We start from the raw sequence: 25,286 nt of genomic DNA, 5'->3' as shown, positions 1-25,286 counted from the left end.
AAGGATTTAAATATACACCCTGAGACAATAAAACTTCTTAAAGAAAACATAGGGGAAACACTTCAGGAAATAGGACTGGGCACAGACTTCATGAATACGACCCCAAAAGCACGGGCAACCGAAGGAAAAATAAACAAATGGGATTATATCAAACTAAAAAGCTTCTGCACAGCAAAAGAAACAATTGAAAGAGTTAAAAGACAACCAACAGAGTGGGAGAAAATATTTGCAAAATATACATCTGACAAAGGATTAATATCCAGAATATATAAGGAACTCAAACAACTTTACAAGAAGAAAACAAGCAACCCAATTAAAAAATGGGCAAAAGAGCTAAGTAGGCATTCCTCTAAGGAAGATATCCAAATGGCCAAGAGACATATGAAAAAATGCTCAACATCACTCAGCATCCGGGAAATGCAAATCAAAACCACATTGAGATACCATCTAACCCCAGTTAGGATGGCTAAAATCCAAAAGACTATGAACGATAAATGCAGGCGAGGCTGCAGAGAAAAAGGAACTCTCATACATTGTTGGTGGGACTGCAAAATGGTGCAGCCTCTATGGAAAATGGTATGGAGGTTCCTTAAATAATTGCAAATAGATCTACCATACGACCCAGCCATCCCACTGTTGGGAATATACCCAGAGGAATGGAAATCATCAAGTCGAAGGTATACCTGTTCCCCAATGTTCATTGCAGCACTCTTTACAATAGCCAAGAGTTGGAACCAGCCCAAATGCCCATCATCAGATGAGTGGATACGGAAAATGTGGTACATCTACACAATGGAATACTACTCAGCTATAAAAACGAATGAAATAGTGCCATTTGCAACAACATGGATGGCCCTTGAGAGAATTATATTAAGTGAAACAAGTCAGGCACAGAAAGAGAAATACCACATGTTCTCACTTATTGGAGGGAGCTAAAAATTAATATATAAATTCACACACACACATACACACACACACACACAAACCGGGGCGGGGGGGGAAGAAGATATAACAACCACAATTATTTGAAGTTGATACAACAAACAAACAGAAAGGACATTGTTGGGGGGGAGGGGGGGAGGGAGAAGGGAGGGAGGTTTTGGTGATGGGGAGCATTAATCAGCTACAATGTATATCGACAAAATAAAATTAAAAAAGAAAAAGAAATTAAGAAATAAAAAAAAAAAAAGAAATCCCTAAGGATTATTGTATTATTGTATATTTCTCCCATTAGATCTAATAATGTTTGCTGTATATACATGGTAATCTAGTGTGGGGTTCGTATATATTTAGAATTGTGATATCCTCTTGTTGAATAGATCCATATATCATTATATAATGACTTTTCTGTCTTTTTCTTCTTACTGATCTTGAATTTAAGTCTGTTCTACCTGCTGTGAATATAGGTATTCCTCCTTTTTAAAAATTTGCATTTGCAAGGAGTGTCTTTTTTCATCTCTTCACTTTTGTTTTACATGTATTTTTGCAGATCAAGTAGTTCTCTTGTAGGTAACATATAATTGGGTCATCTTTAATATTCCATTCAGTCACTCTATGTGTTTTAATGAGAAAATATACACATTTACATTTAGTTATTACTAGTAGATAAGGACTTGCTAGTCTCATTTTATTACTTTTTTTCTGATTGTTTTGTAGGTTTTTTTCCTTCCTATTTGCTCTCTCATGGTATACTTTTTCTATTAAGTGATTTTCTACAGTCATATATTATCATTTCCCATTATTTACTTTTTAGTCTGTCTATTTTAAGTTTTTGCTTTATGGTTACCATTAGGCTCACAGAGAAAATTTTATAGTTATAATAAATTATTTTAACCTTTTAATAACTTTACTTTGATCTCTAAGAAAACAACAGAACAACAAAGATCAAAGTGGTCTGTATTATCTGACGTCATTCCCTTCCACTTTTGACACTGTATTGTTTTAAGTTACATACTTTCATATTTCATCTCTTATTATTTTTTATAGATGTTATTATCCATATAGGTTTGTTTTATGGTCTTCATAGTAAACCTTTAAGTGTTTTACTCACCACACATACAGTATTAGAGTATTTGAATTTGTTTTTGTACTTGCATTACCAGTGACTTTTATACCTTCAAATGTTTTCTTGTAGCATCTTTTTCTTTCAAATTGAAGAATTCCCTAAAGGTTTTTTTTTTTTTTTTTTTTTTTTTTTTGTAAAACAGGACTGGTGTTGATGAATTACTTCAGCTTTTGTTTGTTTGGAAAGTCTTCATTTCTCTTTCATATTTCAAGGTTAGTTTTCTGGATTCAGTATTCTTGGTTGACAGTCTGTTTTTTTAAGCATTTTGAATATATCATCATAGTTTCTCCTGGTTTATTGGATTTTATTGAGAAATTTGCTGAAAGCCTAACCAAGGCCAATTAAATGTTACATGTTTTGTTTTGTTCTGTTTTTATTTGCTGCTTTCAGTACTCTTTTTTTTCTTTGACTTTTGATAACTTTCTAATGATATACCTTGGGGAATTTATTTTTAGGTTAAATTTGATTAGTGACCTTGAAGTTACTGTACCTGGATGATATCCTCTCTCTCCATACTTGAGAAATTTTCAACCATTATTTTGAAAAACATGCATTCTAGGTGTTTTTCTTCTCCCACTCATTTGATAACTCATATTAGGCATAGTTTATTTCACTTGATGGTATCCCATAAGTTCTGTAGTCTTATTTACTTCTTCCTTTTCTTTTTTTCTTTTCTTACTGCCCCCATTATGTAATTTTGTATGTTCTATCTTCTAGCTCACTGATCTTTCCACAGCTTTATTGTTTGCAGTTGGAGCTTTATTTTGAGTTTTTCAGTTCAGATAATGTATTCTTTATTTATAGAATTTCTATTTTATTTATTAATTGATTCTACTTTTTGTCTAGTATCTCAATCTGTTCCTGGATATTTTCCCAAATACCAAGTAATTTCTCACTCAGTTTTTTTTTTTGTTGTTGTTGTTATTTCCTGAAGTTGTTTAGGAAGATTAGTTTGAGCTCTATATCAGACATTTTGTAAACCTTCAACTATTCTGGGTTCATTACTGTAGCTTTGATTTTTGTTTTGAGGTGCCATATATTATATTTTTATGTGATCCTGTGGCTTTAAATTGATGGCAGTACATTTGATGAGATGGCCATCTCTTCTAGCTTTTGCAGGTGTTCTATGGTGGTGTTAGTCATTTAATTCCAAATACAGGAATTTTATCTCCTGTTTGCCTTTGTTTCTTGTTCTGGAATGAATATATAGTGAGCACCATGAACTAAAACTAATTGACTTTTCTGCCATTTTATCCCAGTGCAAGGAAGTTTTATTGCAAGGACCTAAATTTAATTGCTGACCACTTAGTCAATTTTGAATCAAGTGAAGAGTCCACTGGCACACCTGGCTGTGTGAATGATGCAGTCCTGCACTTGGTCTTTCCTCAAGGTTGTGCCCCCTGCAGCACTATGGTACCAGCAGTATGCTCTGTGTGTCACCCATACTGATTTGAATACAGAGCAGCTGCCTAGATTGTACCTGTAGTTGCCACTGGCAGTCCAGACCTCCTGGCACTCCAACTATTTTCTGTATAGCAAGGCTTGTGTGGGATTTTTGTGAAGATTTTCAAACCAGTGGACAAGGTGAATACCTACCTCCTACCTTCTCCTTTTCTGATGCAAGTTTATGTTCAGTAAACTTGTCTATGAGTGGTGCTATGCCAAACTATGGGATAGGATAGAGTGGTCTGTAGTCTGTAGTAATTTTTCCTCCCACTGGTCATTCTGTTCCTCTTTCTTTTCTTATTTATTTATTTATTTATTTATTTAATTTTTTATTTATGACTGACCAGTACAGAGATCTGAACCCTTTACCTTGGTGTTATAACACTACACTCTTCTAACCAAACAATGATGTTATTCTTTTTTCTGCAGGCTTAGAAAACTTCTCCACAAGTGGTCTCTATGCCAACTTTGTGTAGCATATGGGCAGTCTGAAGTGATCTTGTTTTCTACTGGTCATGGAATTTCTAACTTCTGGGTTCAGGAGAACTTCTTTGTGAATTGCTGTTATGCTGTTTTAGATGAGAATGAACATCAGAACCAATCTAGGGTCTATTTGCCACAATGCCTGTAAGACATTTTATAAATATACCAAAATTATGCTAATAAAAATAAGAGAAACCACTAGTTAGCTTCCAATGAATACTCAGTAAACTTAGTGTAAACAACTTTGGTCATGTTCAGTTTTTATATTATGTGGTGCGAGTATGGTTGTTTCCTTCTATTATTTATGATTTTTTTAAACATTTCTTAAATATTTTTGAATTAAGCTAAAATAATGTTATCTGCAGATGTTTGTTCTTTAGCTTTAAAAATTATAACACTGTGAAAGAAAACAAACTTTCAGAGAAAATCCCGATTTATAAATTTTTAATACAATAACAGTGAAAATTTTTTCATATACAAAACTTTATATATTAAACTACATGTGTATTCTGAGACAAGTAGTGAAACACATTCCGCTTAGTCAAGATATAAACTAGAAGGAAGAAACCAAGATAATACAAAATTAGTGAGCACTAAGAAATTGAATAATCCCTTTGAAGTACAAATAGACATCACATACATATCTAGACTTCTGAATATAAGACCTGTAATATTCTATATACAAATGTTTAATATTAAAATCTGAAAAATTTTAAGTAGAAATATATTCACTGAACACGTTTAGAAGATTTATATTTAATCTGTAAAGTACATACCTTTCTAGTCTTTAGAAAGGCTATGATACAATGCTTTATTCTAGATTATTAATAAGATCTTTACTTCTTTACTAGTTGTGCCTTGAGATGGGGCATTTACTATGCTTATTTACATATTTGTTTTGTTTTTATAGTATTATTTAAAACAAAACAAAAAAATTAAAATGATTAAAAGGAAATAAGAAATAGAACCTGTTCCACTCAATGGTAGGGAAATACACAAGTATTATCAATATTTTAAAATTCTGCTTATCATATTTTAACAAAACTATAATGCAAGCACCAAAAAATGCTCACTGAAGAGTATGTAGTAAAAAATCTTCCTCACCTCCCTGACTTATGTTTCTCTGACTTCTCTTCTGACAGACCAGCTAAGATATTAAATTTGCTTATTTCATCTAGAGCTGTTTAAGCATATTCATTCTTTAACAGCTATTTATCTTTAAATTTTATTGACAAATGACATATTGTTAAATTTTTCCAGTGTCCATTCTTTATGTATGTCTAGCACTTGCTAATAGCAATGATAAAATAGAATGTGATCTATGTCCGAAGAGGTTATTTTATGTCATTAAGGAAACACTTGAGAGTCAGTCTACACTGGGAATTCAGCATCTAACACAGGGTTTAGTCTGTGAAAAGCAATCCACAAGGGAAGGACAATCAATTTTTTTGTGCCGGAAATGTGTCATGGCATAATTAGCATTGGTATTTAGATGAATAAATGAGTGTATGGATGGGTGGTATTGCTGCTTTGACTGATCTACTTAGCTGTGGTGTAATCTAGAACCTGGAAACTTCATCTTTTTTGTTCTAAACTTTTATATATGGTGTTTGGATCATATCAGCTATCAAATTTATTATTATGCAATTATATTAATTAGAATAGTGTGATATTGGCATATGTGTAGAAAAATAGTCTTGAAACAGACCTAATTATATAGTAATATCTAATTTACAAAAAAAAAAAAAATAGGTCATGCAATGTGCAGCATGGAAAAGATGAACTTTTTAAATAAGTTATTCTGAATCAACCGAGATATATTATAGAAAACTTGATCCTATTTCACATCAGACAAAAAAATCAATTGTAGATGGAATATTGGCCTAAACTTAAAGGTAAAGTAATAAAACATGTTGAAGGACAAATATCTGAGAAAGGGCTTGTATGCAGACTGTAATATCTTTTTGTATAACTTTATAAGATAATGATAGATGATTCAATTCTGAACACATGGGCACAGATTTCAAATGTTGTCCCACAAAAGTGAACCAATAGACCAATAGACATAGTTTTCAGAACATCAGTTCTGACTGAGGAAATGCATATTGAAACCACAGGAGAATAGCATTACTTACACACCATGATGGCTCCAAATAATCGAACAAACATTCTCTGTCCACAGAACTAATAGCGTAGGTAAGGATGTGCAGCAACTGGAATGCTCATAAATTACTGGTGAACATGCAAATGGTGTAAAATTTTGAAAAACTGTTTTGCACTTTCTTCTAAGGCTAAATTCTATCTTTACTGTCACTCAGAAAGCATGCTTATAGGAGTTATAATTGACTATCAATGTCTCCCGAACAACATGGACAAAATGTTCATAACAACTTTATTCAAAATAGTAAAAAAAAAAAAATCAAAATATCTATCCAGAAAGAAATTAAATTTAGTATATTTATATACTGGATTACAATACAGGAATGAGAAGTAACAAATGACAGCAATATGCAATCATAAGAATGAATCATACAGGCATAATTTAGAATGAAAAAAGCCACGACAAAAATATATATATTAAGTAGTGTAATTAATATGAAATTTATAAACCTATCTGTAGTAATAGGATCAGAAAAATGATGAACTATGAGAGTTGCTGACTGGTAGGGACATGAATCTGTTCTGTGTAGTCGGTAATACCGCACGTGCTGGTCTTAGTAGTGATTACATAGTTGTAGGTCTGCTCATGACATGTAAAGGAACATAAGAAAATATTTTTTGTGGAGTCCCAGCACCATTCTGGTAGCCTAATCTTTGGCAGTCCTGTAAAGTAAATACTGTACCACACAATGGAGTGAATTTGCTCTTCAGGCTACTAGCCTAGAGTGAGAACCAGCCAAAAGACCCTTGGACAAATGCATAGGCTCAAGTCCTAGAGCTCCTTGGAGCATCTGTTCAACTGCATGAATGCAACCAGAGGGCTTGTGAGTATTCCAAAGAGGAGAGCCCTAAAAGGGAAAGCAGTGATGGAGTAACTTGAGTTTGGGGATAGGTGGCTAATCCCAGTCACTGGAATAAGACTTTGAAAGTTTAAGGAAATATATTCGAAAGAGGAGGACTTTGCATCATTTTTATGTTTGTAAAAATCCACCAAGCTGTATGTATAAGGTTCTTTCACTTTACCATATGTATGCTATATTGGATTTAAAAAAAAAACACAACGTAAATTATTAAGCACCTACTATGTGAGAAACAAGACAAAATGAAGTAAATGATACACAAAATATACTGTTAAACACAAAATGTGAAAAGTGGTAGGATACTTTGGTTCATCTGATAAGCCTCAGGAAGGAGTACAAGTTGAAAAGCACGAATGCTAAAAGACTCTTAGTATATGATGAATAAATGAGTAACTAAAGTTCATGAATCTGACAGTAACTACTGTCTAGAGCATTAGATTTGACTTTTGAGAGTATAATTTACATTTATGGGAATTCATCCATTTAGGATGTTCATTTCTGACTACCTTAAGTCCTCTACCATACTGATGTTTCAAATGAAGCCCTTCATCATTTTCTCTCCTCCCACTCTCTTCCCACTCAAATACTCTTGCATATATGCATCGGTGTTGCACACACACATCCAAAGAGCAGACCAATTCAATTTGAGTAATAGGTCAATTATGGGAAAAGCTCCATGTATGTAATGTGCCCAGAAAGGTTCCAAATTTTTCTTCTTCTTTTTTTTTTTTTTTTAAATTTTATTTTTCGATATACGTTGTGGCTGATTATAGCTCCCCATCACCAAAACCTCCCTCCCATCTCCCTCCCTCCTCCCCCCCAACAATGTCCTTTCTGTTTGCTTGTTGTATCAACTTCAAGTAATTGTGGTTGTTATATCTTCTTCCCCCCCCAGTTTTGTGTGTGTGTGTGTGTGAATTTATATATTAATTTTTAGCTCCCACCAATAAGTGAGAACATGTGGTATTTCTCTTTCTGTGCCTGACTTGTTTCACTTAATATAATTCTCTCGAGGTCCATCCATGTTGTTGCAAATGGCAGTATTTCATTCATTTTTATAGCTGAGTAGTATTCCATTGTGTAGATGTACCACATTTTCCGTATCCACTCATCTCATGATGGGCATTTGGGCTGGTTCCAACTCTTGGCTATTGTAAAGAGTGCTGCAATGAACATTGGGGAACAGGTATACCTTCGACTTGATGATTTCCATTCCTCTGGGTATATTCCCAACAGTGGGATAGCTGGGTCGTATGGTAGATCTATCTGCAATTGTTTGAGGAATCTCCATACCATTTTCATAGAGGCTGCACCATTTTGCAGTCCCACCAACAATGTATGAGAGTTCCTTTTTCTCCGCAACCTCGCCAGCATTTATCGTTCAGAGTCTTTTGGATTTTAGCCATCCTAACTGGGGTTAGATGGTATCTCAATGTGGTTTTGATTTGCATTTCCCGGATGCTGAGTGATGTTGAGCATTTTTTCATATGTCTGTTGGCCATTTGTATATCTTCCTTAGAGGAATGCCTACTTAGCTCTTTTGCCCATTTTTTAATTGGGTTGCTTGTTTTCTTCTTGTAAAGTTGTTTGGGTTCCTTATATATTCTGGATATTAATCCTTTGTCAGATGTATATTTTGCAAATATTTTCTCCCACTCTGTTGGTTGTCTTTTAACTCTGTTAATTGTTTCTTTTGCTGTGCAGAAGCTTTTTAGTTTGATATAATCCCATTTGTTTATTTTTCCTTTGGTTGCCCGTGCTTTTGGGGTCGTATTCATGAAGTCTGTGCCCAGTCCTATTTCCTGAAGTGTTTCTCCTATGTTTTCTTTAAGAAGTTTTATGGTTTCAGGGTGTATATTTAAATCCTTAATCCATTTTGAGTTGATTTTAGTATACGGTGAGAGGGATGGATCTAGTTTCATTCTCCTGCATATGGATATCCAGTTCTCCCAGCACCATTTGCTGAAGAGGCAGTCCCTTCCCCAGTGAATAGGCTTGGTGCCTTTGTCAAAGATCAGATGGCAGTAAGTGTGTGGGTTGATTTCTGGATTCTCTATTCTATTCCATTGGTCAGTGTGTCTGTTTTTATGCCAGTACCATACTGTTTTGGTTATTATAGCTTTGTAGTATAGCTTAAAGTCAGGTAGTGTTATGCCTCCAGCTTTATTTTTTTTGCTCAGCATTGCTTTGGCTATGCGTGGTCTTTTATTGTTCCATATAAATGTCTGGATAGGTTTTTCCATTTCTGAGAAAAATGTCTTTGGAATTTTGATGGGGATTGCATTGAATTTGTATATCACTTTGGGTAGTATGGACATTTTCACTATGTTGATTCTTCCAATCGAAGAGCATGGGATATCTTTCCATCTTCTTGTATCCTCTCTAATTTCTCTCAGCAGTGGTTTGTAGTTCTCATTATAGAGATTTTTCACCTCCTTGGTTAACTCAATTCCTAAGTATTTTATTGTTTTGGTGGCTATTGTAAATGGGCAGGCTTTCTTGATTTCTCTTTCTGCATGTTCACTATTGGAGAAAAGAAATGCTACTGATTTTTGTGTGTTGATTTTGTATCCTGCTACTGTGCTGAAATCATTTATCAATTCCAAGAATTTTTTTGTAGAGATTTTAGGCTGTTCGATATATAGGATCATGTCATCTGCAAACAGGGACAGTTTGACTTCATCTTTTCCAATCTGGATGCCCTTTATTTCCTTCTCTTCTCTGATTGCTCTGGCTAGTACTTCCAACACTATGTTGAATAGGAGTGGTGAGAGTGGGCATCCTTGTCTAGTGCCTGTTCTTAAAGGAAAAGCTTTCAGCTTTTCCCCATTCATGATGATATTGGCAGTGGGTTTGTCATATATGGCTTTAATTATGTTGAGATACTTTCCCTCTATACCTAACTTATAGAGGGTCTTTGTCATGAATGAGTGCTGAACTTTATCAAATGATTTTTCAGCATCTATAGAGATGATCATATGGTCCTTGTGTTTGAGTTTATTAATATGGCGTATCACATTTATTGATTTGCGTATGTTGAACCAACCTTGCATCCCTGGGATGAATCCCACTTGATCATGATGAATAATTTTAAGTATGTGTTGCTGTATTCTGTTTGCTAGTATTTTAGTGAGGATTTTTGCATCTATATTCATCAAGGATATCGGCCTGTAGTTTTCTTTTTAGGTTATATCTTTACCTGGTTTTGGTATCAGGATGATGTTTGCTTCATAGAATGAGTTTGGGAGATTTGCGTCCGTTTCAATCTTTTGGAATAGTTTGTAAAGAATCGGTGTCAGTTCCTCTTTGAATGTTTGGTAAAATTCTGCTGTGAATCCATCTGGTCCTGGGCTTTTCTTTGTTGGGAGCCTTCTGATAACAGCTTCAATCTCCTTTATTGTTATTGGTCTGTTCAAATTTTCTACGTCTTCACGGTTCAGTTTTGGGAGCTTGTGTGTGTCCAGAAATTTATCCATTTCCTCCAGATTTTCAAATTTGTTGGCGTATAGTTGTTTATAGTAGTCTCGAATGATTCCTTGTATTTCAGATGAATCAGTTGTAATATCGCCTTTTTCATTTCTAATTTTTGTTATTTGAGTCTTCTCTCTTCTTTTTTTTGTTAGCCATGCTAATGGTTTGTCAATTTTATTTATTTTTTCAAAACACCAACTTTTTGATTCGTTGATCTTTTGAATTGGTTTTGGTTTTCAATTTCATTCAGTTCTGCTCTGATCTTAATGATTTCTTTCCATCTGCTAACTTTAGGTTTGGATTATTCTTGTTTTTCTAATTCTTTAAGGTGAAGTGTTAGGTTGTTCACTTGCCATCTTTCTATTCTTCTGAAGTAAGCGTTTAATGCAATAAATTTCCCCCTCAATACTGCTTTTGCAGTATCCCACAGGTTTTGGTATGATGTATCATTGTTTTCATTAGTTTCAATAAATTTTTTGATTTCCTGCTTGATTTCTTCTTGGACCCATATGTCATTAAATAGAATGCTGTTTAATTTCCATGTGTTTGTATAGTTTCCAGAGTTTCGTTTGTTATTAATTTCTAGTTTTAATCCATTGTGGTCTAAGAAGATACATGGGATAATTCCAATTTTTTTGAATTTATTGAGACTTGATTTGTGACCTAATATGTGATCTATCCTAGAGAATGATCCATGCGCTGATGAGAAGAATGAATATTCTGAGGTTGTTGGGTGGAATGTTCTGTAGATATCTGCCCATTCCAATTGGTCTAGAGTCTAGTTTAGATCTTGTGTTTCTCTGCTGATTCTTTGCCTAGATGATCTGTCTAATATTGACAGTGGGGTGTTCAGGTCCCCTGCTATTATGGTATTAGTGTCTATTTCCTTCTTTAGGTCTAATAGAGTTTGTTTTATAAATCTGGCTGCTCCAACATTGGGTGTGTACATATTTATGATTGTTACGTCTTCTTGATGGATCAGTCCTTTTATCATTAAGTAGTGTCCCTCATTGTCTCTTTTTATGGTTTTTAGTTTAAAGTCTATTTTGTCAGATATAAGAATAGCCACTCCAGCTCGTTTTTCTTTTCTGTTTGCATGGTAAATCTTTTTCCATCCTTTCACTCTTAGTCTTTGTGAATCTTTATGGGTGAGGTGGTCTCTTGTAAGGAGCATATAGTTGGGTTCTCCTTTTTGATCCAGTCAGCCAGTCTGTGTCTTTTGATTGGGGAATTTAAGCCTTTTACATTAAGAGTTGTTATTGAAAGGTGTTGATTTATTCCTAGCATTTTATTAGTTGTTTGGTTGTCTTAGGTGTCTTTTGTTCCTTGCTTTCTGATTTACTGTTTGGTTTCTGTGTTTGTTGGTTCCTTAGGTTGTAGATAGCGTTTTTGTTTGCTTGTTTTCTCTTCATGAATGCCGTTTTTATTATACTAGTGGGTATTGATTTTTCTTGGGTTTTTATGGCAGTGGTAGTTATTTTTCAGGAACCAAACCCAGTACTCCCTTGAGAATTTCTTGTAAGGGTGGTCGTGTGGTAGTGAACTCCTGCAGTTTTTGTTTGTCTGAGAAATATACTATTTGCCCTTCATTTCGGAAGGATAGCCTTGCATGGTAGAGTATTCTTGGCTGGCAATCTTTGTCTTTTAGTATTTTGAAAATATCATCCCATTCCTTTCTAGCTTTAGGGTTTGTGATGAGAAGTCTGATGTTAGCCTGATTGGGGCTCCTTTACAGGTGATTTGATGATTCTCTCTTGCAGCTTTTAAGATTCTCTCTTTGTCTCTGAGTTTTGCCAGTTTGATTATGACATGCCTTTTTGGGTTAAATACGTTTGGAGATCGTTGAGCTTCCTGGATCTGAAGATCTGTGACTTTTCCTATACCTGGGAAGTTTTCTGCCACTATTTTGTTGAATATATTTTCAATGGAATCTCCATTTTCCTCCCCTTCTGGAATACCCATGACTAGGATATTTGAGCGCTTAAGGTTTTCTGATATCTCTCTCAGATTTTCTTCAATGTCCTTGATTCTTTTTTCTTTCTTTTTGTCTGCTTGTGTTATTTCAAACAGCCCATCTTTAAGTTCAGAGGTTCTCTCTTCAACTTTGACAAGCCTGCTGGTTAAACTCTCCGTTGTGCTTTTTATTTCGCTGAATAACTTCTTCAGTTCAGCAAGTTCTGCTACATTTTTTTTCAGGACATTGATTTCTTTGTACATTTCCTCTTTCAGGTCCTGTATACTTTTCCTCATTTCATCATGATGTCTAGCTGTGTTTTCTTATATCTCATTCAGTTTCCTTAGAATTATCACTCGAAATTCCTTGTCAGTCATTTCAAGGGCTTCTTGTTCTATAGGATCTAGAGTTTGAGATTTATTAACTTTTGGTGGTGTACTTTCTTGATTTTTTGTATTTCTGGTATCTTTTTTTTTGATTTTTATTCATTGTGGCAGGGGGTTTTACAGTCCACCGGTTTGAGACTAATGACTAACTAGGATGTTGCTGTGGTTGCCAATTTCGTATGGCTCCCTCCGTGGCTGCTCAGTTGGCCTCTAGTGCCTTGTGTGTGTGGTTGCCTCGGGTCTTGGGCTTCTCCCGGGAGCCACTTTTCAGGTCAGCTTGGACTCTGCTGGGCTGGTGGATCACGTACCACAGGGTGTGTGATCTCTGTTGAGCTTTCACTTCCTGTGCAGGACTTCTCCCTGTTCCGTGTGCTCTGGCCCAGGCTGTTGGATCATGCAGTGGCGACCCCACAGGGTTTGTGGTTTCTGTCGAGTCTCCCCCTCCCTGGCCGCACGTCTCCCCACTCTGTGCACACTGTGCTGGGCTGGGGCGTGTCTTCTGCAACCCTCGTCTATCAGCTGGGCCTTCAAGACCCTGCTCGGCACCGCCTCACCCAGGAAGTATACCCGGTTTCTGCTAGGCACAGACGACCGGTCGCTCTGGGTGCCTTTGTAGCACTGTGTAGATCTTTCTCGGGACTTGTTCACCTTTGTATCCCCCCAGTATAAACCGAGTCTAGCGCCCGCCTGCAGCCAGCTCTCCGGCAGTTTCGAGCGGACCTGGGAACTCTCCTACCACACTATTCCCAGTAAGAAATTGGTTAGGCTTTTTTCCCGAACTGGTGGCCACAGGGATGGTATCTGCCTCCCAGTAACAGGAAGTTTACCGGGGCCGGAGTCCAGGGTGTGGTGGAGTGACAGTCGGCCCGCCTGTACTTCTTTGCCCTCCCGACACTGACCGGGGATGCCCCATGCCACCAACCCGCCAGAGAACCACGGAAGGAGTGGGAGGGGAGGCCGTCCTGCAGTCTCCGGAAAGCCCTGCGCCGGGCCAAGCAAGTGGGAAGGCTCAGTGACGGCCGAGCCGGGCGGAGCTGCCAGCACCTGGGAAAATGGAGGCAGCCCTGGGGCAGTGAGTGGCCTGGTGGTGCAGGCGGGAGACGGGTGGGCATCAGCCCCCCAAACAGGGCTGGTCCAGGGGTCACTCACAGGGTTGTGCCAGGTCGGGCGCTCACTCTCTGTCTCTGGTTTGCCGCCTTCTCCATTCTCGGCCGCAGCCGCCTCATGCTGTTCAGTCACGGCGCGGCTCTGGCGCTCCCAGGAATCTTCTTTAATGCCGGCCTGAAACCTCGAATTCTGAATAGGGCAGCTGGCCGCCTTCAGCGCAGCCCCGGCCTCCGGGATCCTGTCTGCATCCACAGCAGCCCTGGCGCCGTGTTCCCTGTTTCAAGACTCGCTTTTGCAGCTAAGAAACAGTTCTTTTCCTGCTCCACACTTCAAAGCTATTGCCCGTAAATGAGGCAGCCTCTCCTGCCGGGGGCAAAGTGGCGGTCACCCCCACGACCGGCCACCAGCAGCGGTCCTCCCTTAAGAGATGGCAAGAGGAAGGTCCACAAGTTTCCCGGCTGCCTGAGGCCCAGTGACCACCTTTTCCACCTCAGCTACTCCGCGCCAACCGCCGCAGCCACCGCCAACTTGAAAAACCCGAGGCTTTCCATGAGCCAATTAGTTTTGATACATCTTTTAGATATCCTTTGAGAAACTCCAGGGCCCTCGGAATTTCCCAAACTTATTTTAAAGTTTCAGAATTTAATGTTGGAAAGCTGAGAGTTGCGTGACAGTCACGTGACCAGCCCAAATTTTTCTTCTTAAAAGACACTTAAAATGAAATTGTGTCAAAAATGTCAATGTCATGTCTTTTTATCTTTATATTACCAAGATTTATTTTGTGATATATAATAAAATATCAATAAAATTATGAATAAAAACATTTAAACAATTACAAAAGAAAGGAATATATCAAAACTATTTAAAAATCTGTAGTCCATATTTATAGATATATACAGATCTATCTGTCTATTTAATGAGTTTTATAATGTAATCAACAGCATTAACAATCTGCAAAGAAAAAGATGCGTTGTATTCCACATAATTCTGTCTAAAATACCTGGTCTGTAGAGGTAAACAGAAAATAAATCGTAATAAAACCTTCTTAATAAATTGTCTTAAAGTTTAGGTATTCCATACATTTTCACAGTGAACATTTTGACATTAATCACATTATATGCTCTGGATTTGGTGTCTGGGGAAATTATAATGTAATAATATTGAGGTTGGAGATTTTTTATTTTATTTTTTTCCTGTTGAAACATTCTGTAGTTGAGAAACACAATCCCTTTACCCTAGATTATGATGCGTGTCTCTAGGATCATTTATGTCAGCTTTTTTTTGGCAAAAAGATGCTTGAAACCAGCTCCCGGATCTGCTTAGTCCTCACTCCATAGATGACAGGATTTAGGGCAGGTGGAACAACAACATATAGATTGGCCAGGAGAATGTGGATGTATACGGGAACATTCTTGCCAAACCGGTGGGTCAGGTAGGAGAAAAGAGCTGGCGTGAAGAAGACCAGGATGACACAGATGTGGGAGCCACACGTATTAAGTGCCTTGAGTCTGGCATCCCGAGAAGGAAGGCAGAAGACTGCTCGGAGTATGCTCACATAGGAGGTAAAAATCAGAACCACAGTGAAAAGCATGATTGATACAAGAAATAATCCAAATATCATGTTTACCTTTACACTGCCACAGGCCAGCCGAGCAATTCCCATGTGTTCACAATATGTGTGGGGGATTATATGATGTCCACAGAAGGGAAGCCTCAGGATGAGAAGCACCAGAGGGAAAATCAAAATTAAATTCACACCAATTGTCATTAAAACAAGGAGAATGATAGTTCTATTAGTGAGAATTTGGCTATACCGCAGAGGGTGGCAGATGGCAATGTAGCGGTCAAATGCCATGAAGACCAACAAAAGAGTCTCCATAGAACTGCTCATATGAATACAGAACATTTGGGTCACACAGCCCCCAAAGCTAATCTCTCTGAATTTAAACCAAAATATGCCCAACATCTTGGGAATAGTGGATGTGGACAGGCCCAGATCAATGAAGGCTAGCATAGCCAAGAAGTAAAACATGGGCTGATGAAGACTGTGTTCAGTCTTAATCACAAGCAAGATAGTAATATTACCCACAAGGGCAACTAAATACACAGTGCAGAAAGGAAAACCAATCCAAATATGAATCCCTTCAAGGCCTGGGATCCCGAGCAGGAGGAAATAGGAGGGGTGGAATTCGGTGTCATTTAAGGGAGACATTTCCACTCTTTCCATTTGGAATCTGAGAGAAAACAAATTATCAAAACATTTAACAACTCAAACAATATCAAATGAGAATTACAATGAATTTGGAGCTGCAATCAGAAAATTAAAAAAGAAACTATATGTCAGTCTTTGAAATATGGATTCATTCAAACATTCAGAATTATTAATTCTGCTAAAGTGCAGTAAACAACTCAGGCGATGTCTTCAATTTCAACATAATATTATTTGGGGGATAAGCGAGACAATAACCAAATAAATGCACACATATACACACATATGTATATATATAAACTATATACATAGAAATATATAAAACTATATATAAACATATGTCATTACTGAAGTCCTCTCTAACAAAGTGATATTTTCGCAGATAAATGTGTGAAATATGGGGATGATTTAGCTTAGTGTTAACAATGAAATTTAAATATGTTTAAAACACGAAATGACCATTTGATTAGCATACTACAAGTAATAATTTTTTGACATTTGGAGTATAAAATGAAAGTGGTGACAATTGCCCTTCACTATAAGGCTATGGAACAAGAATGTTAGAAACGTCATTACTCTGATTGGGGGATTAGGAGATAGGTTTTTGTGGAGGAATACCGTGGAAAATAGAACCGTTTCTTCCTATTTTCTTTTCTTCTTCTTCCCGGCTAAGTGGCTTTGTGCTAAAGTGGAGTCAGGGTACTTTCCCTTAGCTTCTCAGATAAGTGAAATTTTACAAAACAAGTGGACCAGGGAGTACAGATTTTCAAGGACTTTGTCAGGCTTTCTAGTCAAACTTCTATAGACTTTTACCTAAAAATTTGGAATAGAAAAATAAAGAGTGTACCCTATTTTAAACAATTTGATCTATTATTTAGAGAAACTAAAATTAAGAAGAAACAAAGTAGGAGACTTTACGACTACCATAAACATTTCAACAACACTTACCTTAGGCTTCCATTACGTAGTCTTAAGCTCCTCTGTTCCTCACAGCTTCAATCCTATTTTAGGGGTGTTTTGTTTGTCATTTTTATATAAACCACCGGTTTTTCACTTTTAATGCCTCAATCCCAGAGCCCAGCCTTGAGTAGCATCACCAGTATTTACCATAAGCTGTTGCTTCTCTTCGAATCAGACTGTGGCAATATACCCTCCGGACTTTATTTGTTGTCACCCCTACAAAGGAAAGTTGATAATTATGTAGCATCAGGCTCCCCACTCTCAACTGATTTCTCCCAGGACCATTAACCCCTGAGGTCTGGAAGTTTTCCTCTTTTTGAAAGAAAATAGTTAATCCTCCCGTATCCATATTTCTGAACCATGGGAACTATGGCTACCAACCTCCTGTTATTAGCCTCCACTCCCACAATACCACAGACCCTATGATTGGGCTTAATTATTGGCTCTTTTTTCCCAAGATGGTCCCGGGAAGTGAGTTCATGGGCAGCACCTCAGGCTTGTTCCCCTAAAGCATTCTGTCTCTCTCGGCCTCTGGGTCTGTGATGGGAGGGTCATCCTTGTAGTTCTCTGAAATGCCTTTGGGGTCTTTCCTCCATTCTCTTGATGATCCTTTCCTGGTGTACTAATCTCTTCAGCAGAAGATCACTGGGCTACACCCTTGGTTTCATCTCCTGAGCATACTTTTTCACTCTTTACATTGCCAGACTGAGTTTCCAAATTTCTTATCCTCTGCTTCCCTTTTAATTATAAATTCCACCTTTACGTCATACCTTTGCTGTCATATGCAGCATAGATTGCTAGAAGCAGCCACATAGCTTCTCAAAAATTTCTTCCAACAAATACCCTCATTCATCACTTTTAAGTTCCATGTTCCATAATACCCTTGGATATGGGTACAATGCAGCGAAGATCTTTACAACTCTATAACAAGGGTGATTTTCGCTTAAGTCCCCAATAAGCTCTTTCTCATAATGACAGAGAATGAACTCATATCCAACCCCAAGATGCAGTTTATATGAATGGCTTTATTCAGGGTCTGTATATCGTTAGGCAAGTGGTCCATTTAATTTTTTAGGAAAGCAGGCACTGAGTACAAACAACCTGTCTTTGTGTCAGTCTTCCCAGTACTTTCTTTCTCCCAGACTCTGTGGAAAATATAAGGCACAATGTAACTATTAGATAAAATCTGAGGTTTTTTTTTTTAATTGTAAAGAGTTATCTTTCCAATGCTTGATTTGTTGTACGGTGGATTCCACAGTTGGAATTCAATGTTTATTTTTCTTTTTAAAAAATTTTATTTCATTTTGTCAATATACAATATGGTTGATTATTGTCGCCAATTACCGAAACCTCCCTCCCTCCTCCCTCTCCCCCCTCCCTCCCAACAACCTCATGTGTTTGCTTGTCATATCAACTTCAAGGAATTGTAATTGTTGTGTCTTCTTCCCTCCCCCCCCCAGTTTATTTGTGTATTTATTTATTTATTTTTAGCTCCCACAAATAAGTGAGAACATGTGACATTTCTCTTTCTGTGCCTGACTCATTTCACTTAATATAATTCTCTCTAGGTCCATCCAGGTTTTTGCAAGTGGCAGTATTTCATTCTTTTATATAGCATCCAAAAGACTGTGAATGATAAATGCTGGTGAGGTTGCGGAGAAAAAGGAACTCTCATACACTGTTGGTGGGACTGGAAAATGGTGCAGCCTTTACGGAAAATGGTATGGAGGTTCCTCAAATAATTGCAGATAGATCTACCATATGAACCAGCTATCCCACTGCTGGGAATATACCCAGAGGAATGGAAATCATCAAGTCGAAGGTATACCTGTTCTCCAATGTTCATCGCAGCACTCTTTACAATAGCTAAGAGTTGGAACCAGCCCAAATGTCCATCATCGGATGAGTGGATATGGAAAATGTGGTATGTCTACACAATGGAACACTACTCAGCTATCATTCTGAAAATCCTAAGGCCCTTAAGAATGATGCTAAATCTACTCTGCCTATGGCCTATAAGTGGAACAACAAAGCATGGATGACAGTACATCTGTTTACAGCATGTTTTACTGACAATATTAAGCCCACTGTTGAGACCTACCACTTAGAAAAAAGGAAATTTTTTTTTTCAAAATATTGCTGCTCATTGACAGCACACCTAGTCATCCAAGATCTCTGATGGAGACATACAAGATGTTTTTATACCTGCTAACACAGAATCCATTATGCAACTTGTGAATCAATGAATAATTTTGACTTTCTAATCTTATCTTTAAGAAATACATTTGATAAGTTTATAGCTGCTGCAGACAGTGATTTCTTTGATGGATATGGGCAAAGTAAACTAAAAACCTTCTGAAAAGTATTCTCATTTTAGATGACATTAAGAACGTTCATGATTCATGGAAGAAAGTCAACATATCAACATTAGCAGGAGTTTTGAAGAAGTCAATTTCAACCCCCATGTATAACGTTAAGGAGTTCAAGACTTCAGTGGAGGCAAAAGCAGCAAATGTAGTGGAAATAACAAGATAACTAGAATTAGAGGTGGAGCTTGAAGATGTGACTGAATTGCTGCAATCTAATGATACAACTTTAATGGGTGAAGAGTTGCTTCTTATGGATGAACAAAGTAAGTGGTTTCTTAAAATGGAATCTATTCCTGGTGAGAATGCTGTGAACGTTGTTGAAATAACAACAAAGGATTTAGAATATGGATAAACTTTTTTGATAAAGCAGCTGCATAGTTTGAAAGGACCAAGTTCAATTTTGAAAGAAGTTCTACTGTATGTAAAATACTGTCAAACAGCATTGCATATCACAAAGAAATCTTTTGTGAAGAATAAATCAATGTGGCAAACTTCACTGTTGTCTTATTTTTAAAAATTCACAACAGGTACCCCAGCCTTCAGTAACCACCCCACTGATCAATCAGCAGCCATCAACTTAGAGGCAAGACCCTCTGCCAATAAAAAGACTAGGACTTGCTGAAGACTCAGATGATATTTTGCACTTTTTAGTAATAAAGTATGTTGTAATTAATGTATATAATTTTTAAAAGCCATAATGCATGCTTAATAGACTACTATATATTGTAAACCTAAGTTTTATATGCACTGGAAAACCAAACACTTTTTGTGGCTTGCTTTTTTGCAATATTCACTTAGTTGCTGTGGTCTGGAACTGAGCCCACAATACTTCTGAGGTGTGCCGGTACATAGGTACTTTGTGGGGCCACATGTTAGACTCCAGAAAAAGAATCCTGACCCTAAGACTGTGGGACTTTACATTAAACCATTAGTCCCTTCCCTGGAATAAGCTGGACCAGGATCCAAGACAGTAAAATGGGCTGGAAAATTAGCTTTTAACATCCTCTGAAATTTACATGGATCTTGCCATGACCGTATAGCCCACACACTCTGTGCATCTGCAGAGTCAGCACCATGTGGACACTTCAAAGACTTAAGGCTTGTGCGGCTTCAGTGCGGCTGCACAAGCCATACCTGAAGATGCTTGGGTCACGGTTGGAGTAACCAGCGCCTGGTTGTGGGGAGCAGTATCTCAAGGTGGTGCAGGGCAGTGCCACTGAACTTGGAGCCATTTTTTCCTCTTAGGCCCCTGGGCCTGTGACGGGAGGGGTAGCCTTGGAGATCTTTGAAATGTCTTCAGGGCCTCTTCTCATTGTTCTGTTAGCACCTGCCTCATCTTTAGCTATGCTAATCTCTTTAGCAAAGTATTGCACCCTTGGATTTTTTTCTGTAAACACTCTTTTATTCTCTAACACAGGACCAGGCTGGGAATTTTCCAATTTTTTACTTTATGCTTCCCTTTTAATTATAAAGTTTACCCTTTGTTGTCATAGCTCAGCATAATCTATTCAAAGTAGCCAAGCAGCTTCTTGAGTGCTTTGCTGCTTTGAAATTTCTTCTGCCAGAAATGTTATTGCATTGCTTTCAAGTTTGGCCTTCTAAAAACACATAGGGCATGGACACAATGCATCTAAGTTCTTTGCTACAGCCTAACAAGGGTGACCTTTGTCTCAGTTCTTAATAAGTTCCTCCCCATTTCCATCTGAGACCCCATCAGAAAGGCCTTTACTATCTGTGTCTCTATCAGTATTTTGGTCATCACTGCTTAATCACCCTCTAAGAAGTTCCAAACTTTTCCTTGTCATTTTGTTTTCTGAGCCCTTATCAGAATCGCCCTAAATGTTCTGTTCACAGAAATACAAGCTTTTTCCAGTCTGCTCCTTCAAATGTTTTTTAGCTACTACCCACTACCCAGCTGCAAAGACAGTTGCCCATTTTTAGTATCTGTACAACAACACTCCACATCTTAGTACCTATTTTTTTGTCTTAGTTTGTTTAGTGTTATTATAACAGAATACCTGCACCTGGATAATTTATAAAGAATAAAAGTTTATTTGGCTCATGATTTTGCTGGCTGGAATGTTTAAGATCGGGCAGCTGCATCTGGTGAGGGCCTCATGTTGCGTCAACTCATGGTGGAAAGCAGAAGGGGAGTGAGCATGTGCAAAGAGATCACACTGTGAGAGAGGAGCAAGAGAGAAACTGAGGAAGGCAGAATCCTTTCTACAACCCCTTATCTCAGGAGCTAATCCATTCCGATGACAGCTAGAATTCAGTCACCTTTGGGAGAGAGCATTAATCTATTCATGAGGGATCTGTGCCCATGACCTAAACACCTCCCATTAGGCCCCACCTCCAAACATTGCCATGTCGATGATCAAATTTTAATATGAGTTCTGGCAGGAACAAACCACATTCAAACCGTAGCACAATTTCAAGTACATACTACATTATTCTTAAGTCACTGTGCTATTCATTAGATTGTCAGAACTTATTCATCTTATAGCTGCAAATTTGTACTGTTTGACCAAATTTTCCCATTTCGCCCTCTGCATAAGAAGCCCACCTCCTTCTCATCCCACCCTGAATATTGAGGAGTTCAGCATGGCTGAGTGGCTGGAAAAGGCTGGGAACAGGAAAGAGAGGCAGGGACTCCCAGCAACCAGTGCCTCAGGCAGCTGGGAAAGCCAGGCACTCACTCAGCACACTCTTACTTTCCCTCGCAGGAGGAACTGCCAGCCAAGGGGGCTTTCTTGGTTTTGAGCTGTGCTGCCTTAGGGAGAGGGTACACTTAAAGTGAAAGTGTTCTTATGCTCTTCACTCTGTGTCTACTTCAGCCGTGTGCTAGGATTTCTCCACTGGACCCCCAGGCTCCTGCAAAGATACTCTTATCTGTGGATTGTTATAAAAATCATTGCACTGACTGTAGAAAACTCCTATTCCATTATCTTGCTGATGTCACTCCCCAGCACTTTTGTCAAATTCTACTGGTCACCCAGAAAAGCCCTGGTACAATGCAGGAGGCAACTATGCAAAGATCTGAATACTGAGAAGGAGGGGATCTTTAGGGACCATCTCCAAAGCTAGCTACTATAAACTGTTAAAATACTTGAAAATAAAAATAAACGTAATGAGATAGGAAATTTTATTTTAAAAGGTGAACAGAAAACATCTGAAGGTGATAAACGTGTTCATTATCTTGATTGTAGTGATGCTTTCATGCCTGTATATGTATGTTAAACTCAACAAGTCATGAATTTGAAATAAGCACAGTTTATTATACATCAATAATCTCACAAAAACGTTGAAAAAATAATAACACAATTGTTTCATTTCTTTTACCTGGAATGGAGGACTTCTAAAGAATACCTGTAGGAAAGTGGGAACACCGAATGCCATGCTGCTTCAAGTCATACTCATAATGCTAAATGCAAAATAAATGTATCAAGCTCCAACAATATATTAGTTGTATTCTAGACAATAGTGATACAGAAATAATATATAGCTCATCTATGTTGACAGCCTAGACCAGGGAGAATGATTTAGAAATAAAATATCTTTCTGAGTTTGCATTTTTACTTTTTGGGATGGAAAGTTTGAATCTAATTTTTCCTCAATGCTTATCACTCTTCATTTGGCTTACCATTGTCTTTATTATAGTATACAAAGTCTTAGTGTGGCATACAAGTCCTTATATATTTGGCTCTCATTTACTTTAAGTTTATTTATCACTATGATACTACCTGTATTTTATATTCTAGTAGTAATGAATTTCATTCATCTTACAAATGCATCAAGTTCTCTCTTACCTCTAGAAGTTTTCATATACTGCTCCTTCTTATTCAGATTACTGGAACCCTCTATTTTTCTTCCTCCTATTTTATTTTTCTGAGTATTTCTTGAAGACAGACATCAAAATATTAACTATTCTGTGATTTCTCCCCTCAGTCTTCTGAACTTCTTCGGCAACGCTGATTACATAATAAAATATATTCTAAAATATTTTTCCTATAAATACACCAAAATAACCAATGTATCTACCTTTATAATTGTCTGATTTTTTTCCCTCCTCAATATGAGTCTACTACCTAGAGATTCCTAATAGAAATTCCTTATTTTTTTAAAATCAGGTTTTATACTAAAAATTTTTAAGAGAGTAGATTATAAAAAATGTTGGTGGTATTTATAAAGAAATGAGTGGGTAGCATCAAATGCTTATTCCTTGATGGATAATACATTTCTTAGTGTAATGAAAATCCACTAAGTTCCAGAAACTATGCTTTCAGTAGAAACTGTCAGTGATTTTTATCAACTAGTATGGTCTTTGTCTCAGTTTTACTTACTATTAAGGATATTTATCAAGGACAGAAACTTTGCCTTATATATTACTCCCAAGCAATATCAAATTCAGTACCTGACAAATAATAAAATGACATTTAGACATTATTGGATTTAACTAGGTTGGTTTGTGGGTCTCTTTTAAAGAAATGTTTTTAAAGTTGATATACAAGTAACTAGGAAAGTGTAGGGATGATCCATTAATACCTTAAGAAGAAAACAGCTAGGTGATATCAAATCACATGGATGCCCTTTTCATTGATGAAAATGGTCTTCTCTCATCACATTGGGATTTACTTTTATCTCTTTCTTTAGTAGTTTTTTGCTAAGGAAAAGTTTGAGAATCCCTTCCTGAATTTGCTTTGTCTTTATCCCATAGACAATAGGATTCAGGGTTGGTGGCAAAAGCAGATATAGGTTAGCCACTAAAATATGAACACTGTGTGGGATTGTATGACCTCCAAAACGGTGGGTAAAAAAGGTGAAGAAGGCTGGGACATAGGTGATGATGATGGCACAGATGTGGGCAGTGCAGGTGCTGAAGGCCTTCTGTCGAGCATCTGCTGAGGAGAGGCTGACCACTGCCTGGAGGATCATAGTGTAGGAGACTGTGATGCACAGGATATCAAAGCCCCCAATCAGGAGGGCCACCATCAAGCCATAGATAGCATTGACCTTGACATTGCCACAGGACAACTTGGCAACAGACATGTGGTCACAGTAGGTGTGGGAAATTATATTGCCCTTGCAATAGGGCAGGCGTTTGGTGAGTAAAGTAAAGGGAATAATGAGCATTACGCCTCGAAGAAAGGTGAATAACCCAGCCTTGAAAACGACAGAATTAGTGAGGATAGTGGTGTAGCGTAGGGGGTAGCAGATGGCCACATAGCGGTCCAGGGCCATGAGCATGAGCACCCCAGACTCCATCCCTGTGAAAGTGTGGAGGAAGAACATCTGGATCAGGCAAGCATTGAAGTTGATCTCTTTGAGATCAAACCAGAAGATACACAGCATTTTGGGTACAATACTTGTACACTGAACGATGTCAGTGAAGGAGAGCAAGGCCAAGAAATAATACATGGGTCGGTGTAAGGACTCCTCCAGATAAATGAGATAGAGAAGCCCACAATTCCCCAGCACAGTAGCAAGGTACATAGAGCAAAATGGGAGGGAGATCCAGATATGCACGCTTTCTAGCCCAGGTACTCCATTCAATATGAATGATGTCGGAGTCAGTCTGGAGCAGTTGTAATCATGCATGATGGCCACTTAAAGGGTATGTTACATTCTTCGATGCTGATGCCTCTCTGAAAAGAAAGAGTTTAGGCAAACGTACGTTGATTGTTTACAGTGTACTACCTACATAACGCTAATATTTTTGCAAAAATCATCTTGACATAATTATCACTTTTACTCCATGAGATAGTGATATTATTGCATTATTGATGAGGAATGGATCTTAGTGAAGTGTAGTAACT

General features: G+C 37.6%; 2 protein-coding genes across 2 annotated transcripts; both read right to left on the bottom strand.

Annotated features, from left to right (window-relative positions):
• Positions 1-15,202: 15,202 nt before the first annotated feature.
• Positions 15,203-16,150, bottom strand: LOC134376369 (olfactory receptor 52E4-like). Its single transcript, XM_063094950.1, has one exon. It carries the CDS (start codon positions 16,142-16,144, stop codon positions 15,203-15,205), a length of 942 nt encoding a protein of 313 aa, XP_062951020.1. The 5' UTR covers positions 16,145-16,150.
• A 7,913-nt stretch (positions 16,151-24,063) lies between these two features.
• LOC134376368 (olfactory receptor 52N2-like) lies at positions 24,064-25,068 on the bottom strand. The gene has a single exon (XM_063094949.1). It carries the CDS (start codon positions 25,066-25,068, stop codon positions 24,064-24,066), a length of 1,005 nt encoding a protein of 334 aa, XP_062951019.1.
• Positions 25,069-25,286: the final 218 nt, after the last annotated feature.

The sequence above is a fragment of the Cynocephalus volans genome, chromosome 4 (assembly GCF_027409185.1).
Source record: "Cynocephalus volans isolate mCynVol1 chromosome 4, mCynVol1.pri, whole genome shotgun sequence".
NCBI lineage: Eukaryota > Metazoa > Chordata > Mammalia > Dermoptera > Cynocephalidae > Cynocephalus > Cynocephalus volans.
This window is presented reverse-complemented; position numbering and strand designations above follow the sequence as displayed.

Bases quoted from the DNA above. Each gene is read 5' to 3' on its own strand.
- LOC134376369 (XM_063094950.1), bottom strand. From the start codon at position 16,144: ATGTCTCCCTTAAATGACACCGAATTCCACCCCTCCTATTTCCTCCTG.
- LOC134376368 (XM_063094949.1), bottom strand. From the start codon at position 25,068: ATGCATGATTACAACTGCTCCAGACTGACTCCGACATCATTCATATTG.